The sequence below is a fragment of the Calonectris borealis genome, chromosome 20 (assembly GCF_964195595.1).
Source record: "Calonectris borealis chromosome 20, bCalBor7.hap1.2, whole genome shotgun sequence".
NCBI classification, from domain to species: Eukaryota; Metazoa; Chordata; class Aves; order Procellariiformes; family Procellariidae; genus Calonectris; species Calonectris borealis.
The window spans coordinates 12,077,651-12,096,247 of record NC_134331.1 but is presented as its reverse complement, the minus strand read 5'-3'; the positions used below and the strand labels follow the sequence as shown (position 1 = coordinate 12,096,247).

The 18,597-nt window shown below is 35.5% G+C and overlaps 1 protein-coding gene across 1 annotated transcript in view; it reads right to left on the bottom strand.

Moving 5' to 3' along the window:
• Nucleotides 1-18,597, bottom strand: part of QTGAL (queuosine-tRNA galactosyltransferase) — a 128,418-nt gene that overhangs the window by 86,464 nt on the left and 23,357 nt on the right. Inside the window, exon 5 of the mRNA XM_075169830.1 lies at nucleotides 7,099-7,194. Within this exon, the coding sequence (XP_075025931.1) occupies nucleotides 7,099-7,194 (96 nt within the window). The remainder of the gene's footprint in view (nucleotides 1-7,098; nucleotides 7,195-18,597) is intronic.

The following is an 18,597-nucleotide window of genomic DNA, read 5'->3' as shown; positions in this document are numbered from 1 at the left end:
TCAAACTGGCCTTTAAGACCTACTATCCAATATGGGAAATGATGCTTTCACACTCACACACTCAGCCACTCCAATCACTATGGAAATTACTGAGCTCTCCTGAAAATCTAGCCCAGTACTTTTATCACTAAAAGGTGAAACCAAAAAAGGAAGTTATTTTCCAATAATAACTCGTGCTTATACAGTTTTTAAATGGTGAAAAATTGTTCAGTGCCCAGTTGCAAAAGACAAAAAAGTGCTTTTTCCTATATATAAGGCTATAATAGGGAGCTGCATTGAAGTAAAAATATGTTTGAAATCAATGTTTTATTACACTAAAAGCCACAGTAGAAATATTTCCCTTTTTTGTGGAATCAGCACTTCGATTTTCAAATTCAAAGAAAGAAAATTACAGGAAGTTAAGGGTGTATCTGCTCTGTGCTCTCACATATGGAGGACCAACTGAAAAATAAACATCAGTAAATTAGTTGGAAACTTGTATTCGGAGTAGGCTTTTTGTTTTGAAAGAAAAAAAAAGTTACAGCTACTTCAATATCTCACCCATCATTTTAAAACATCCCTCATCTGTTAGACAAAAGTAAAGTTTCCTTAAGCTATAAAAGGCAATGAGATAGAAGCCCAAAGTGAAGTTTAAAGGCTGTTTATTTGTAAGCTAGCATATCAACAGGGTAAATATGGAAGATGTAACAAGAAATAAATGGAGCATTCAGAAACTGGAAGTTATTAGTTGGTTCCATCCATGTCCCTAACTGCAGTCCTACATTAATAACCAAGTCCTAATTTTATTTTAACTTCTTGCCCTATTTTTCAAAGTAATTTTCAGAATTATTGAGGAGACATTAATGACAATAATAGTTTGGAAAACAGATTATGCATTTCTGAAAATTTAATCCTTCACAGTTTTCCTTTACACTTGGCATTACCTGTCCATCTCTTAACATCAAAAGTCTTAAAAAAAATTTTTTTAGGATGCAAACATGTTGCATTCCATATCAGTACGACTAATTACTTAAAATACGTGAAAAGATCATCAGTTGGAACACATTGTAGCTCAAATCAGAGATAAATGGTTTTTTACCTGCTTAATTTCAATGTCCATCAAAATCATATCATGCTTTTTCTGCTATAGAAGTATCCATCATACTGTAAGGCTGTACCTCATGAGGTTCAACAAGGCCAAGTGCAAGGTCCTGCACCTGGGTCGGCACAACCCCCGGTATCAATACAGGCTGGGGATGAAGGGATTGAGAGCAGCCCTGCCGAGGAGGACTTGGGGGTACTGGTGGGCAAAAAGCTGGATGTGACCCGGCAATGTGCGCTCACAGCCCAGAAGGCCAACCGTATCCTGGGCTACATCAAAAGCAGCGTAGCCAGCAGGTCGAGGGAGGTGATTCTGCCCCTCTGCTCTGCTGAGATCCCCCTGCAGTGCTGCGTCCAGCTCTGGGGTCCTCAGCGCAGGGAAGACATGGACCTGTGGGAGCGGGTCCAGAGGAGGGCCATAAAAATGATCAGGGGGATGGAACGCCTCTGCTATGAGGAAAGGCTGAGAGAGGTGGGGTTGTTCAGCCTGGAGAAGTGAAGGCTTTGGGGAGACCTTATTGCAGCCTACCAGTACTTAAAGGGGGCTTATCAGAAAGATGGCAGCAGACTTTTTAGCAGGGCCTGTTGTGACAGGACAAGGGAGAATGGTTTTAAACTAAGAGGGGGTAGACTTAGACTAGATATAAGGAAGAAATCTTTTACAATGAGGGTGGTGAAACACTGGCACAGGTTGCCCAGAGAGGTGGTGCCCCATCCCTGGAAACATTCAAGGTCAGGTTGGAGATGTCTCTGCCCATGGCAGGGGGGTTGGACTAGATGACCTTTAAAGGTCCCTTCCAACCCAAACTGTTCTATGATTCATCAAGAACTTTTTCAAATAAAGCCAAACTTATTCTACTCCCAAGTTGCTTTTATACTATGTTATAATGTTTCTGTTCCATTTAAATATTATTATGTATTATGAACCACATTCAAGCCTCGTTTAAGCATGCAAATTTTCAAACGAAATATAAAAAGGAAAAATTCAAGTTATTTAACACTCCTCTATGGTATACCTTTAAACTCATGCAAAATTGCTAACACACAAAGCAAAATCTGTATGCATTTCTGAACTACTACAAACCTGTTTCTAAGTTCAAAAATATTTGACCCCGAGATGCCTTTACATAAAGCCTCACTAGGAAGTTCTAATTGTGCTTGGAGTTCACAGATGTGGGTAAGCCACTTCTCATTAAACTTTCTAGAACTCCATGAACCCCTTTGACATGCATTTTCAAATGTAAATATAAACATCGACTAGCTTGTGAAACTTTGTTTCATTCCCCTCCAGAGGGAGAAAAGGATCAACCACAAAAGGAAGCAGCCAATTGTTTTTTTTCTTATATGGTATATGCTTAATCCCATACAAACTAGTAGAATCTACTGTAATTAAACAGTTTGTGACTTCAGTTCTTTCGCTCAGTAGAAAAACATCCGGACTTCACTATTAATGACACATTTTTAGGTAACATGGGTGAAGGAAGAGCAAACAGTGACCAAAAAACCCAGGACAGTGTTGACTATCTTTTTATTTAAAGACAACAAATACAAGTGAGTCATTAATAGTGGCAAAGATACAGGGAGGGCGGGGGGGATATATCAATCAACCTTTTCTTACTTAAGAATGAATAAAACATGAAAGTCTTACCCTCTACCCAGTTTTTGCCTTTACTAATACAACCAGACAACAGGCATTGCATATATCCACTTTCAGATTGCCACCTCAATTATTAATTCAGTTCTGACACACCGACAACCAACCCTAGCACTTATAAAGTTGGAATTTTCTGGTCTGCAAGCAGACAAAACAGATGCTCTAAGCCAGCGATAGTCAATCTGTGGCCTATCTGGAAAATTCATCCTACCCGCAATCTACTCCTACCAGCTTTTTACCAATAACAAGTTGCCTATTGAGATACATGACAGCAACGCAATATTGAGTGTATTGAATTTACGGAAAAGGTCCAGCCATGTTATCAGGTCCTTCCTGCCTTCAGAGCAAGCTACATGCTTGACTCAACCAAAATGCCGGCTCTATTTCCAAACTGAGTATCTGTAGTAAATGCTGATTTGTAGCATTAACTTTTACCAAATATAAATTAAACTTGAATATAGGAAGACTTAGTAAGTAAGAAGCACGGCTTTTAAGCTAAATCTATTTATGAGCTAAATCTAACAGGCATCTGTAACAGCACAGAAAAGTGTACGTTATGAAACTCTAACATGTTAATTATTGTTCTTCTATCAGGTGGTCCAGACAGATTATTGGTAAGAACTCAAATCACCTGTGAAAACTTCCAGATTTATCCAACATAAAAAGTTCTGAGATAATCTGCAAAGTACAGCATGTATCAGGAAGCCATACAGGCACATTACAAAGGACAACAGACATACAGAATCATCATGTTTTGTTCAGACCGTTATTTTTATAAATTAGGACGGTCCAGTCTTATCAACCATAGAGCCCACTCCTTTTTGCAAGAGTCTCCTCACATATCCCTCCAAGCTTGCTGTCTGCTTTCTAAGTGAACAACCATAAGAAAGCAGAGAAGTCTCTTGTCTTTGGGGAGGAAAAAATGGTAGGTCAGATGGAATTATGCTTCAGGCTGAATATACTTCACAGGCTGTGAGACTAAACTAACCTGAAGCAGTGATTTAACAGACATGGATATGAACTCAGCTGTGTTACTCGCATTCAGCAACAATCTTTAAAAACTTCTTGCATAAATATTTGTGTAATTAATCCAATCTTAAAACAATTCAGACATTTTTACTTATACAGCACAGTAAAATTTTCAGCATACAAGAAGGGCTACATGATCAAACTTCTAGCACATTTCAAGCACAATTCAGACTCGGATATCCTGTAGGATTAGTTTTAATCTACATTTTTTCACTTAGTCCAACATGAAAACACTCAGTTCCCTTAATCCGTTTGCTCATTTTCTTCCTGTACCCGTCACTGTGCTCTGCACTTACTGAAAAATTAAAATTATCTTTTTTTTTTTGTTACTATTGGCCAGAAGATAGCAAGTCTACCAGATCACATATACATGTATTTTAAGGCTTATATTAATATACCTATAAAAGTGTATTTTAATCACTCATCATTTAAACAGAAGATAACCTTAAACAAGCACATATTAATCTTTTAAAAAGTAGTTTTGTCATTATTATGCTCTCTTTGTACTCTCTTACTCCCCCCGCACTCTCTGGGGTATATATTCTGAAATTTCACACATACCATAAAGTATCTTTGGAATGTTACAGTATAATTGTTTAGAGAAACATTTAATGGGTGAGTAAGCATCAAGAGGCCACGGCTAAGGGAAAAGAAAAGTTAAAATGCTAGAAGCATTTTGTAGTGAATGATCTTCTCAGCATGAGGACAGGGGATGGACATTTGATCCAAAAATCTGGTATTGACTCAAGTGACACGAAACCAGCAGCCAGCACCGAGGCATATGAAGCCATCCAACCACCTAACAAAACATCTGCTACCACCCACCTCTTTCAAACTGGACTTTAGTCACTGTCTAGTAAAGCAATAAAATGCTATAGGACATTATTTGATTAATAACATTAATATTATGATATGGGATTACATGATCTTGACAATTGGTTTTTTTTTTTTTAGTTGGTTGCTTGGTTTCCCAATTTACAGCACAAATAATTTGCATGTGCGTGATACAGAAATGCAACAGAAGTAACTGGAAAAAAAGCTGGGCACTGAATACAGAGACAGCTAAAAAAAGCTGAACATTCTTTCACTACAGGAAACTGCTGGAGACAATATGCTGTAAATTAAAGCCAATTTTCCTGAATTCCCTGAAGGACTGCTCCTCCCAGAGATTCTACAAATCCATTAGCAAAGGCCCATCATTATAGTTTTCTTGGGCTTATTTACTGAAGAAAGTTTAAAAAAGCACATCCAAAATAAAATATATGGTGTATCAGGGGCAGGGGAGTGGGACAAATCAGGCCTAACCTTATATAATTGATTCATATCCTGATTATTAGAGAACAGCTGAGATGGTTTTTACTCCCAATTCCCCCTCCTCCCCATACTTTTTTAAGTCAAGGAAAACCAAAATAATTACCTCCCTACCTGAATTTCTGATTAGAAGAATGGATACTGAGGCAGGAGAGGTGCCATATGCTAACACACACTGCTCTGGAAATCAAGCAGTTCTTTTAGCACCAGAGTTAGAAAAGCCAAGCTTCCTATGAACTTGTGTCACAGCTGAAGCTCGTCTTATGATTGGGCACCTAAAATCTCTGTGCAAGTGGATTCTGTGGTGCTCAACAACATATGTTGCAGCTGGTGCAGTACAAGCTGTCCCAGCTTCATACTTCCACAGAATTTTCAGAAACCTAGTGTCTTTGAGGAACTTCTATTTCTGCATTAAATTTGGTAGAGAACAGGTAACAAGTTAAAAAAAATTAATTAGGAACGCATAAATAGTGTGATTCTATAAATCTCATCTTGTTAATAAACTCATGGACAAGTAGCACAAGTTCTGCTATGCAGCCTTCTAGTTCCAAACCCAATATATTTTCCGAAATTTCCTCATCTATTTGTAAAATGTGTGAATCTAAATCGTATGTAAAAATATTGGATTGCACAAGCTGCTTGATTAAGGCTTTACGAGATATTTGTAGGCACATAAGATTGCAAGGGACTTCCCAGGTCCCTGTATTTGCATCCTACTATCAGAAACACTATATTAAATAATATCTTCCAGAAGACATACATCCCCATGTTAAAATGAGTTTTCTTTTTGCATATCCCCCTTAAATAATCTCAGAATTAGTATGTTTCTTTTAATTTCCAGCTTAATTCATTCATGACCCCATCCAATGGCCACTTAGATTAAACACTTCAGATTGTGTAGGACACGTTTTTACATCCTCAAGATTTTCTTTCTCTTCTCTTCAACAACACAGTGATACAGATGTTGCTGTCAGATAAATTCACTGGTTTAAATCTATAATTTTTTTTCTAATGCCATACTCAAAGGCAAATCCAAATATTCCATGGCTAACTTTTTCTGTAACTACTTTCACTTAGTGAATTACAGGGAACTGTAATACAACTGCTGATTTTAAAACAAGGTCTATAGATCACTTCTTGTGTTACAATGACCATACCAGAGCCTGTAAGCATGTCTTTGGGGGTTAGGATAATGGGGAACACAACACAGTTTACAATGAAGTCTAACAAACAACGGTATGTTAATCTTTTCAGCCACTTAAATTCAGGAAAATCAAAAGCAAATGTCTTCCTACCATAGCATCACAAAACCCAACCCCAAATACTTGCATCTTAATGCCTGCTGGGATGTCTTCTGCTAAATATCCATTAGATTTCTTATAATACTCAGTACACACATTCCTCCACAAGCTGGATTGATTTCTTCCACAGTTTAACTTGTTTTTGCCAAAGTCTCTTTTAGTTCAGCATTGGCTGCCTGCCTAACGAAACAACCTTTCTTTATGCCAAAACTGTCATCTTCAGTTGCACAAGATGCATCTTACTTACAAACATGTATAATGAGCCCAACATTTAATGCCTGAAGAACTGCTATTTTAAAATGATCTCTAGCAAAACTTAAACAGATACAGTAGCGGTCAGTACCTAACCTTGGGGGGGGAGAGAAATAATTCTCAAGAAAGATTTTTCTTCCTTTTGTATTTAAATACAACTTCTAAAAAGAAGACCCTAAACTGATTATTTGAACATGAAAGCATATGCATTTAACCACAGACAGCAGTGAGAAATGCAAGGCTCGCTCTGAACCTGAAGCTGAAAGCTTCATTCTCACTCAGTGGGAAGTCATCATTACATAATGATCACATGCACCATAAACTTGTCTCTTAATGAAAAACCTTTAAATATAAGAATCTGACAACCTTAGTAAATTATCAAGTATTGCTAATGACTGAAAAAATCCATCTAAATAAACCTCTTGCTCCTTTTTTCTGCTATAATTTCAGTCACAACTGAAACAAGAATACCTGTGTAAGAAGTTGTTCTTCAGTCAGATTATTAATCCAACGAGTATACCGTTCAGTAGACTCCAGTGGCTCTCTTCTGACTTGACAACCAATAATCTGAAGCAAAATGAGATAAATCACAGTATAAACTGCTGTACACCCACATGGCAACAAGATCATAAAATAAGCATTCAAAACATGGGAGTTCCAAGAATTACGATTATCTATACAGTCCTTATTAGTCCCCTTCTATGTTCATAATATAATATAGTCTAATATAATATAATATAGTATAATATAATATGTCACAGTTGCTCTGCTCAAATGTTAAATAGTTACAGACTTTCAAAGGTCTCTAGAAAACTAACATTAGAAAGTCTCTTTCCAAGAGCTTCAGTCGTGGGAATATTTGAACCATTTTCGCTGAAATTTTCCAAGGAAAGTCATCCAAAGGCAGATATCTAGAATGCAAATTTCAACCAAAATAGTTGAAGTTTGGCAAATGAAAATTAGAACTTGGATAACACCAGACAATCGTACCAACAGTGCCATCACCTATAATATCGCACATTACTTACAATTCATATAAAATAAGGAAAAAAAAAAATCTGTATTGTGATTTGTCTCATTCATGGTAGAGCAATGTAGACACCCCATTTTGATTTGTTCACTGAAGTACTATATACCCATTCGAGCATCATTTTCTTCTCTAATACTGTTCTGTAGCTGTACAGGTTTTAAGATTCTGAACACCTATTGGCATCATAAATAGCTTCCAATATGCATCAAAACCAGAATATTAGAGGGATTTCATATTACCTGTAACTGCATAGATATATATTAATGCAATTTCATACAAACACTAAAGTGTTTACTCTACAAATCTCTGGTTAGACAAGGAAGAAGCCAAGGAGAACCCTAGGAGAGTGACTATACAGAACTCTGCTGTTTGCTACTCCCAATGGTCTGCAGGCCACCCTAAACCTTCAGGGTACTACAGGACTTAATTATGAATGCAAAGTAAGCTGATAGTATTTTATACCAACTACTGCACTCCTGTCATACTATAACTGCCTATTTCTCTTCCAGATTTTGATAGGTACTTCCTGTTGAGGATGTGTTCATTCACTGAGAATTAACACCAAAGTGTAGGTATTAGCATTTCTGAACAGTAATTTCAGATAATCAAGTTCTGCTCAAGAACAGTGTGGAAAACTTTTAAGTGTATACACTGAGCACAAGAAGTTTAAATCTTTCAGGTATCTCTATTTACAGAGCTTTAAACCCCACACAGATGTAAGTAGTCAGGCTAGAATTCTGCATGTGCAGGTATGAATACTTTTGATGTGGGAACAAAAACACCATGAAGAGATCTTGCTCTGGGACTGGTGGCAATGAAACACCACAATTTAGAGTATGATTAAATACAATCAAAACAACAAACATAAAAAAAAAAAAATCACGATTTGCTTATCCCATAAGAATAAAACAGAATGTCTTTGAACTATGAAATTTTTCCTCAATGACAACTACTAATTACTATGGACAACTTCAATCCTTATCCTAACCTTCTCCTGAATTACAGCTAAGTAATACTAAGCCATTTTCAGACAGTTAACCCAAAATTCTTTTAAATTGAATATCAATTACAAGAATTCACAGATAGGTTTTTAAAGAGGGCACTCCACAACATAAAAACTTCACAGAAGTTGCGTCAGATGTACATATATTCTGTTCTGTGAGGATGATTTTTATTTAAGAATAGAGTTATTTACAGACCTCTTGCTAGTATTCATTAACCAAGACAGACTATCTTCTCTTGCATATCCTAGGATTTTATAACTTACAAAGACACTTCACAAAACTATGCATAAAAGTCAGAATGGAAAAATTACAAAGCACTTCTTTCTCAAAAAGTATCCTATGACAATACAACATGGAAACTTAGTTTCTTTATTCAAATAGTCACAGCCTAAGCTGAACAAATACAGAACCACAAACAGCTTTCACGAGGAAAGAGGTAAAAAGGAGAATCTCAAGTTTGTTTTTCTGAAAACCTGGTTTTCAATAAGTGCAGTCAACTCTTGTGGAGAAGAATCGTGGAATCGGGAGCTTCAGCTAAGATCAGATAAGACTTTGACCTGTGTGCTGAGAACTAGCAGACGCGTACATATGCTTGAGAAAAGACCAGAACACCTGGCTTAGTTGTCCCTTCTGTAAGGAAACTGTAAACATCAAAATGAAAAAGCTCTCAGTTAGGAATGCTGCTTGCGGTTACCCTGAGGTGTGGCCTAATGAGTACCAGCTGATTCAAGAGCCAAAACAGGTGAAGGGAATTGTGAGCAGACATGTGATCGTTGCCGGAAGGAAGATTTGAGAGAGGCAACGGAGAGAGACGGAAGGCTGAGGCAATGGAGAGAGACAGACTGTGGGACTACCCTGTTATGATAGAGGCTCCAGTATTGCTGCGCATAGATATGTGAGGGTCTGTGCTATCTTACACCACAAATGGCACCCAACGTGGGGTAGAAGGCGGACAGCCTGAAGAAAGAAGGTCCTGAAGAAAGGAAATAGAAATATCCAGTGGTGTACCCCTGTTGAGCTGGACGGAGGACAATTCGGGTGAGCAGCCACAGAGAAGTTATATGAACTTTATACATTAGTTATGGGGCAATTGGCATCTCAGTCACAGAAGCTTCAACTTGAAATGCTTCAACGTATTTTGAAGGTAACAAGGTCTTGAAGAAAAGCTAACTGTGTAATGGAGAACAGGAAAGGTCTCTGTATTAGAAGTGTTAAGTTTGTATCTCTGTATTAGAAGTGTTAAGTTAAGCTCTGTATTAGAAGTGTTAAGAAAATAGGTTTAGTAAGTTAAGATTTGTATTAGAAGTGTTAAGTTAAGCTTTGTATTAGAAGTGCTAAGTTTGTATGCTCTTTTGACATGTAGAATTGATCTTTGTGTTGTAGTGTAAATAATTCCTGTAGACTATAACGTTATATGATAAAAGAAGATAGTTAAGATTAATATGTGTCTGACTAAAAGGAGAATGACCATGCCCATATTGGGATTCGTCATTACTCTGGGTTTGCACTCCCACTCCGACCCTGAGTCACTCCAACAAACTCTTTCTATGCAATTTGAAATTTAAATGAGAATCAGAGGACGGAGTTTCATATTTTTATATTAATTTCTAACCAGTTTGACCATTTTCATAAACACTGTTGATAGTTTAAGCAATCTAAAAAAAAGTGTTGAATCCGAGTGCTCAGCTAAAGGACTGTAATTCCCTAAAGTCCAAAGAACAATTGGTTAAAATCTCAACTCCTTATGCTTCCAGAGAAAATTGAATGGGTTTGATCTGTATCTGTACACTCAAGGAGAGGTGAAGGCAGACAGAATATCTGTTATTAAATTGGATTTTGACGGCTTTTTTCTGTATCATTTTGTAATTTCTAGAGTTTGAATTAGATTCTTAGCCAATATTTCTTCCTCTTTCCATATAGCCATATAGATAATTCCACTGCACACTCCAATTTACTTCTCTGAATTTTGACTTGTGACAACAATTCTGTACTTACTGTATGTAGGCCTTAAAATACTTTGAGTCTTTTGGAACTGAAAACACCATAATTAAGAAAAAAGTACTCATCAAACAAACAAGTTATTTAGGAATTACTGTTATTGCAGTGATGTAAATCCAGAGCTGAAAAAACAATGGGTTACATTGAATTTCACCATCATTTGGGGCAGAACCCTTAGAAGTGTAACTTTCCAAACTCCTTCATCAACTGACATGCCTAACAGCAAGACAGTGTGAGAGGATAACAACCTAGAGCCTTATATACAAACACACTAATCAAATAAAAAACTAGGTTTTAAAAAAATATATTTCTTTTTTACACAGTCATTTTGTTTTCTACAGCAAAGCTCAACCCAATGTTTAGAACAATAGTAAAATGAGTATAAGATATTAATCTAGAAAAATATAAAGAAATACAGCAGAAAGTAATAGAGTCAGAGTAACTCAATGTTTCAAGAATCAAATTACATTTTTACCTAGTTCAATGAAAACTTAAAATAATCATTAGGGCAACCCTTCTATTGTTGCGACTCGAAGTCCCTTTAGCAGCACACTACACACCTAAAGGTTCATGGCATCGAGTCTAAATGTAGTTTTACTACAATTGATGGCAAAGCGTTTGAACAACAAGCTATCTCCAGAGCAACGGATTTCACTTCCATGACTAAACAGTACACAGCTGATGACTCCTGGTCCTTGAATTTTCAAAATAAATGTCCAAAAACCTCTATTCTGTAATCACGAACAAAGCTAGAAGAAAGTGTTATGATGACCTACTTTACTATCAATGAACATTAAAAAGGAAGAACAGTAAAACCAACGCTGAGAATTAATGTGAGAAAGAAAAGCTGCTTGCTGGAAAAAATGAAGACAATTCAAAATGTAACTTAGAAAAACAAAATTTTCTGAGACTCTACATGCTTACTAATGTTCTCATTTCTCTAAACTATATGTAGTATATAATACCTTCTCCCCCATACCTTTGGCTTTTCTTACTCGTTTCTAGTTTGAGCTCTAGAAGGCAGGCATTATTGATGAATGAAATGGCTCCCATGAATTTAATATCAATATGAGGTTAAGATTTCACTCTAATTTCTTCTTCCTTACATACTGAATAGGATCGTTGACTAGACAATAAAATATCATAATACGTACTTAGCAATCCTATCCTTGTTTCATATATGGAATTAAAGGAAGAGAGTGGAAAAGAGGGATCAATATTTAAAACTTTACTAAAATGTCCTCCATAGTAATGGCTTTAAGTTTGCTTTTTCTTAAAATTACCCAAACGTGCTATCTACACACACAGCAAAAGTATTTATTTCCAGAAGGCTTTCTAATTATTCCTAAAATCTGTTTGTTCACAAGCAAATTGAATTGTTGTCTTCACTCTTCCTCCTTATCCAAAAACCAAACCCACAAACAACCTGACAATTCCTTTCTTTAAAAGCAAATCAACAAAAAAGCTATAGTTGGTGTTCTTAGTAGCCTTTCGTAAGATTTCCATGGATGTACCAAACCCATCAGCAGGGCACATAAAAGTAAGGATCTCCCTTCCTGCAGAAGACGGTATTGTAAAACATCATTTAACCACATTCTTTAATTATAATGATATCACAGCAAAATACACTTAACAATATAAATGCATGTTATTGAGAACAGCTGCATTTTGATCTTGCAACACAGCAGGAAAATAACTACAAATGCATAACAAAGTTAGCATTTTGTAAGAAGTGAAATGTTCACACTTCCCTCTACCCTAACATAACAGTGAAATGTTTTGCACAGCACACAGACTTCCTGCTTTCTTTTCATTTTCAGAACCAATACCACTCAAGACTGCTTTTAGCATCATCTTAAGACACATGTTTTACAGACAAATCTTAAAATTGTCACTATGCAATCAAATTTATTTCTAGATCCTCAGCCAAAAAAATTCCACACCTTTCTCCTCTTTAGCTGTACCATTCCTCTCCCAACGGGACTCTGACTCATGACTGGGATTCTTGACTTACATGGTTGCAAGATAAACATCACCAACATAGAGTAACTCAACCTGAGCCTTTGATACAGCTTCTGTAAAGCATAGCTCATTTAACTAGCTTCTTTTGTCCAATCAAAATCAGGATTATTTAGAGTACAAATGGATTCCTCTAGTTCCTCTCTTTAAGGTGTGGCACCAGAAGCAACGGCACTCTGTTTCCCATTTCCTCCATGTCTCACAGAGCTTTTATATTCACTTCACTGAATATTTCCTTATAGCTTTTAAATTGAAGTGAAAGGTTTTTCACTGTTGCTTCTTTCATAAGTTTTAAAATACTTTGATAAAAATCTTTCCGGCCTATTTTACACCCATTCAGACTTCCAGAAACAAGAAACTCTCCGTATTAGAAATATTCTTTTCAATATTTTGAGTATCCATTTCTATACAAAAATGGAGTTCATCCAAGTTTCAACTTTTTGATCTAATTAGGCAAGTTTATTTTTATTATCACAAATGACAACTGTATACTCACATATACCTGTACCTAGATTAAACTATGTAATATATACAACAAATGCAATACGCTTCATATTCCAACTGGAAACTTGCTGTAATGCAGTATTGATATTATTTGTACAGGAAGCAGTAATGTGAACCATAAACAAAATTTTTTTCTGGCTCATAGCAAAGGACTATGGCAGTTCATGGACGAGCAAAACTCTAATCAGGACAGAAAATCATGACAAGCCTTTCTGCTACAACATCAGATGAGGTAATTCACTTTCTAGACAGACAATTACTTTTTTTATGTATTAAATGTAACTTATAGCTTATTTAGCTATTTACTTAATTGCAATCATCATTGGCCTCTCTGGAAAGGAATACAAAATGGTTTATAATTTATGGCAGCAAGAGACAGTGATAGGTAAGAATATTACGAGCATAAAATAGTGGTCTGGTTTTATCTTAACTACCAACAAATACATACACTGAAAAGCCATACAAGTAACTTTTAAAAATATAAATGGTTAAAATGAGCTTTGTGGGAAGAAGCGGCCAAATATAAGCATCTAGCTTATGGCCTCACGGTCCTGCCGGGCCTCCAGCTACCACTTCACAGAAGGACCAGGCCTCTAGTATCTGCCAGTCTTGTCTAGATGGTCTCAGACAGCCTAAGGTGTCAAAATAGCATTATATGTCTATGTTTAGGCACCTGAATCTCTCTTCTCTAATAACTCTACCACTTCACATGATTAGGAGTGGAGTTAATGAATCGTAGCTAAATAAGATTATCAGAATCAAAGTCATGGATATGTACTTTATGCCACTATATTTAAAACATTTTCAGGAGTTAGAGCACTATAAAACTAATACGATATAATGATGATACAATTAAAATAGTACAAATAACAATATAAAACTACAATAATGGGGTTCTCCATGAAACAGATGCTCTAAATTGGTCACAGTACACTGGGTTAGACATAATGTATGAAATACAAATCTAACAAGTACATTCAACAACTTGTTGATCAATACAAAGTTCAGAGTTATGATCACGTTCAGAGGAGCTAGGCAGGATTATTACATACATTACAAAATTGTACTATAAGCACATATAGACACTGTTGTGTGAGTTACAAAATCGTTTATCAGTCATATATATGATATGTACAAAAATCAGCATTCTATACCCAGCAGCAACATCAGCCATCCACTTACATGCCATAACTTGTTCCAACTTTTCACTAGCGTTTGTTTTTAAATGCAATATTCAGGTAGAGATGTTTCTTATTTTCATCATTTTCAGTTTTTATGTTTTACCTTGCACATATAAATGGAAAAGGAAGTGGGTGAGAGGAAGCAAAGATTAAATGAGTTGACAGTAATTAAAAACAACACACTTTCTGCAGATGTGGCGCTTTTTTTTTTTTTTAAAATCACTACAACTTCCTCTAGCACAAAGAATCTTTCTTATTCAGGGGACAGCCTAGGTCTGAAGCCTCCTGTTGTACTAAAGAGGAAATGAGGATGAAAATTAGTTGGTCTCCAATTTTATCCCAATTTTTTCCATCCTAGTTTTATAAAAAGGGGAAATGAACAAAGACAGACAAAAGCATAAACTCCCTATAAAGTAGCAGGTACCTAGTGCCTACTATAGATATATACATGATTTCTTCATATAATATGTCTTCTTTCAAGGAACTTTGTTTTATGAAGTTTTTTTAATTAACCAACCAATAATGATATTGAAGCAGGTATTGGAAGAATACATCTTTTTAGCATGGAAAAATTCACAGCTTTCCTGTACAAAATAAATTGCTTTCCTCAACTTACGGTATTAAATGAAATGCAACTTTCAAAGGTTACAAACCACAAAACTTTCTACACTCTGAGAAAAAGTGTGCAGTGTTGAGTTTCATGTTAGAAATATGACTGAATGACATACACCTCCTGGAAGAGAATATAATTAACTACTTAGTGAAGCTTTAATTAGAAGTATCATGACATCTGATCCTAGATAATGTTCTGTGAGAAGAAAGACTATCCAAATAACAAGCAATACAGGAAGGATTATCTCTAGTGGACATCACCTTTTTCCCCCAATATGCCTGTTTATGAGTGCCCACACAGGGAAATTTCCTAAACTAAAAAAGCTAATAGGAGACATTTACCTTATCCTAAATGTTTAAGAACAGTTTTTGTTAATCATGCCTACATCTCGTTGTATAAAGGAAAGGTAGATGTCACCTGTGCTGTCTCCAAATCCTTCTTCTATTTCTGTTTTGTTGTATTAATTTCCGCCCCCCCCCCAATTGATATGACACCGCAAACATATCCTGAAATTCAGAAGAAAACTTGACAGGAGAGTGAAAATTTTTCTCTCTGTCCTTCCTCTGTATTGATTTATTTTGTTTTCATTCATGTAATATTTTAAATACTGTTTGGTTGTAAAAACTTCTATAAAAGTTTTAATTTTCTTCCTGGATACACACACCCCCTTTTACAAATACATATATTTATATATATATTTGTCTATAAGATCAGCAAAGCTTTAGGTATTGGTGCAGTACCTCTAACACTAGCTGTTACAAGTATGGATCAGCAGTGTCCCTAGTACATTTTAGTGGAAGTGTTAAGTAGAAATCTACCACAAAAAGAGCAACTGATTGAGACAGTCCAGGATGTCTTTTCAAGTAGACTTATGAAATAGTGCTTGTAGCATAATTTTTAATTGCACAGCTGTGACTCAGCATTATCTCGTCAGATCACCCATTTCTCACAGGAAACATGATTAACACAATCTTCCACTAGTCTTCATGTGCAATTTACTCAGAATAGCTAGAACTTTATGACGTTAACTAGCATGATTGTAGAACTAAGACTTAACCATTAAAATATCTAAGTATTGGATAAAATTTTCGGCCAACGGTAATAAGCTCATTTCACTCATTTTAACTAAATGTGAACAGGTGATAACACTTACATTATTAATTTGTTCCTTCACCTAATTAAGGAAAAGTTAAATAATATTTGGAATTATATGTTAAAATCTATTTCAGTTGCAGAATACTAGACCAGGGAAGCAAGACCATCTTGAAGAAATTTATCAGCTCTGTTTCCATTTCTGCTTCTTACTATTCTTAGAGCAAGTAATTAAAGCTCTATATAGCTAAATCCATATTTTGTAAAAATATACTGTGAGATAGATAGATATAGATATATATATAGAGAGATATATATAGGGATATTATTGGATGGTCTTCCTTCAAATTGTGATAGGTGTTTTAGAAGAACCTGTCTATAAAATGCTAACCATTAAGGAAATAAAATTATGTCAATAATAATAATAATTCTTGTTTAGGGCTGATTTAGCTGTCATTTAACCAAATTTCCCTTATGCTACCATGTATTTCATTAAAAGTAACACTAGCTACAAGAATTCACAAAGTTTTTTTAAAACTCAAGAATATTCATTTTTTGATAATGTGACAAAATGACAGGGTGGTTAGTCCAAAAAGCTATGTTACCTGAAAGATGAAGAGAGATTTACAAAATATAGCTGTCTACTGAGTACATTTTACATTGAGTTCCCAGACATGGTCATCCCAATAAAACATCTGCTTTAATCAATAAGAAACTTATATGGCACAGAAACAGCTAAACAGACTAGATATTTATACTAACAATCAACATTTTGGATTCTGACCTTACTAAAAACAAGACTTAAAACTTATGTTGTTAAAAATACTAAAAGATTTTATTTAAATTATATTGTGTTTTTCTACAGGCCCATGGCCTTTTATTTTTTAATGCAGCAGAATAATGAAATGATTGAAGATACTAGTGGCTTTAAGAAGGATCTTGTGACCATTATTTAGTGTAATCAAAAAGGAAAAAAACATGGAAAGAATATTTTTACATGGTCAAAATCTTCCAAAAATTATATACTCGGGGAAGGCGGTAGATTGTATTTTCTCTCCCCCTCATTTCCAATAGAGGAAACAGTGTTCTTCAAAACACATGACACCTGTGAGGTAATTTGCATTAGGTGTAAAGATACAAAACACACCCTAGTGTATTTAAAGCATGTTTTAAAAATTATAAAATATATTGATAGTACTGACTCCCCAGAGAATCCTTTAGATCAGATGAATATCCATTTCAGCAGATGTTCTTATCTTGTAGAAATCCATTTTTAAGAACACCTGTTAAACATTCTACCTGGCACTGGTTCAAGTCCAAAGTCCACAATAGGATGTTACATGTTTATTTTCAGCATATAAAAAAAGAGTAATTAAAAACCAAGGAAGTCTGAATTTTCTTCAGTGAATTTATATGAAAAATAAGAAATCAAGCTGGTGTAATCAGAATGAGTATAGCTGAGCACCACACCACACGTATGTTTAAAAAGGATGTTGTCATCCATATGAAATCATGAAGGACAAACACAACATTTCTGGAAAAACTTCAAGTAACTGAAGAGATACTACAGGAAATCTGTAGATACTACAGCAAATTAAATGAGTTTCAGAAGTCCTTTTTGAAGATAAACGAGTAAGCCGCTAACTAACTTAGGTAGCAAAAAGCACCAGGCCTCAGAAGCCCTCATTCAAAATCTGCCATCCTGGGATAAACAAGATCTAAGGGCTCAACCTCTATATTAAGGCTAGCGCACATGCAATCTGAATTTGATGCAAATTAAGTAAGCTCTTTGGATCCTGTCAAGATGCTTACACAACCAGTCCACTACATAAAGCTTACGAACAGTCAATATGTTTGCACAATTTCTATTTTAAAACCGATTTCTCTTGTGTCTGTAGCTCCACAAAGTATGATTGGATTAATAATAGTTATCACCACAGCAAAATATCTAAACATGAGGAAGAGGGGATCTTGATTTTCAAACGTTTTACGCTTCAGACATAGTTTTAAAAATGAAATATGCTGAAAGTCTACATCACGATCAGACGTTCATGAATATCAAACTCTAGTAATCACAATCATTTGATGGGGTTATTGGCATGTGGAGGCCATATTAAACACAAATTTAATTACAAAGTGGTGTAAGTTGGGATGTTTCTCATTTGGGATATTTGATTAAATGTAGAACAGACTTAAACTGACATTGTGACTTTGAAAATGCACTGCGGTTTTTCAGAAATACCAAAGTAAAAAGAATCTTTAAGGAAGCTGCCTAATAAAAAGCAAAGACACAGCTGAATTCCAGCAGATCTGGGTGATATACATGGAAAGGCCCAATTAATGAAAACCACCATAAGAATAATACTCTCATTGTCAAAGAAAGAATTTTCATATTCTTCAGTGCAGAAAAAGAAAAGGATTCATATTTTCTCCTCTTAAACATACTCCACTGTCACCACTTCAGAACAAAACCTTCACACAACTACTGCTCTAGTCTTCTACCCTCCATACCAAAAGAAGATTATTGAA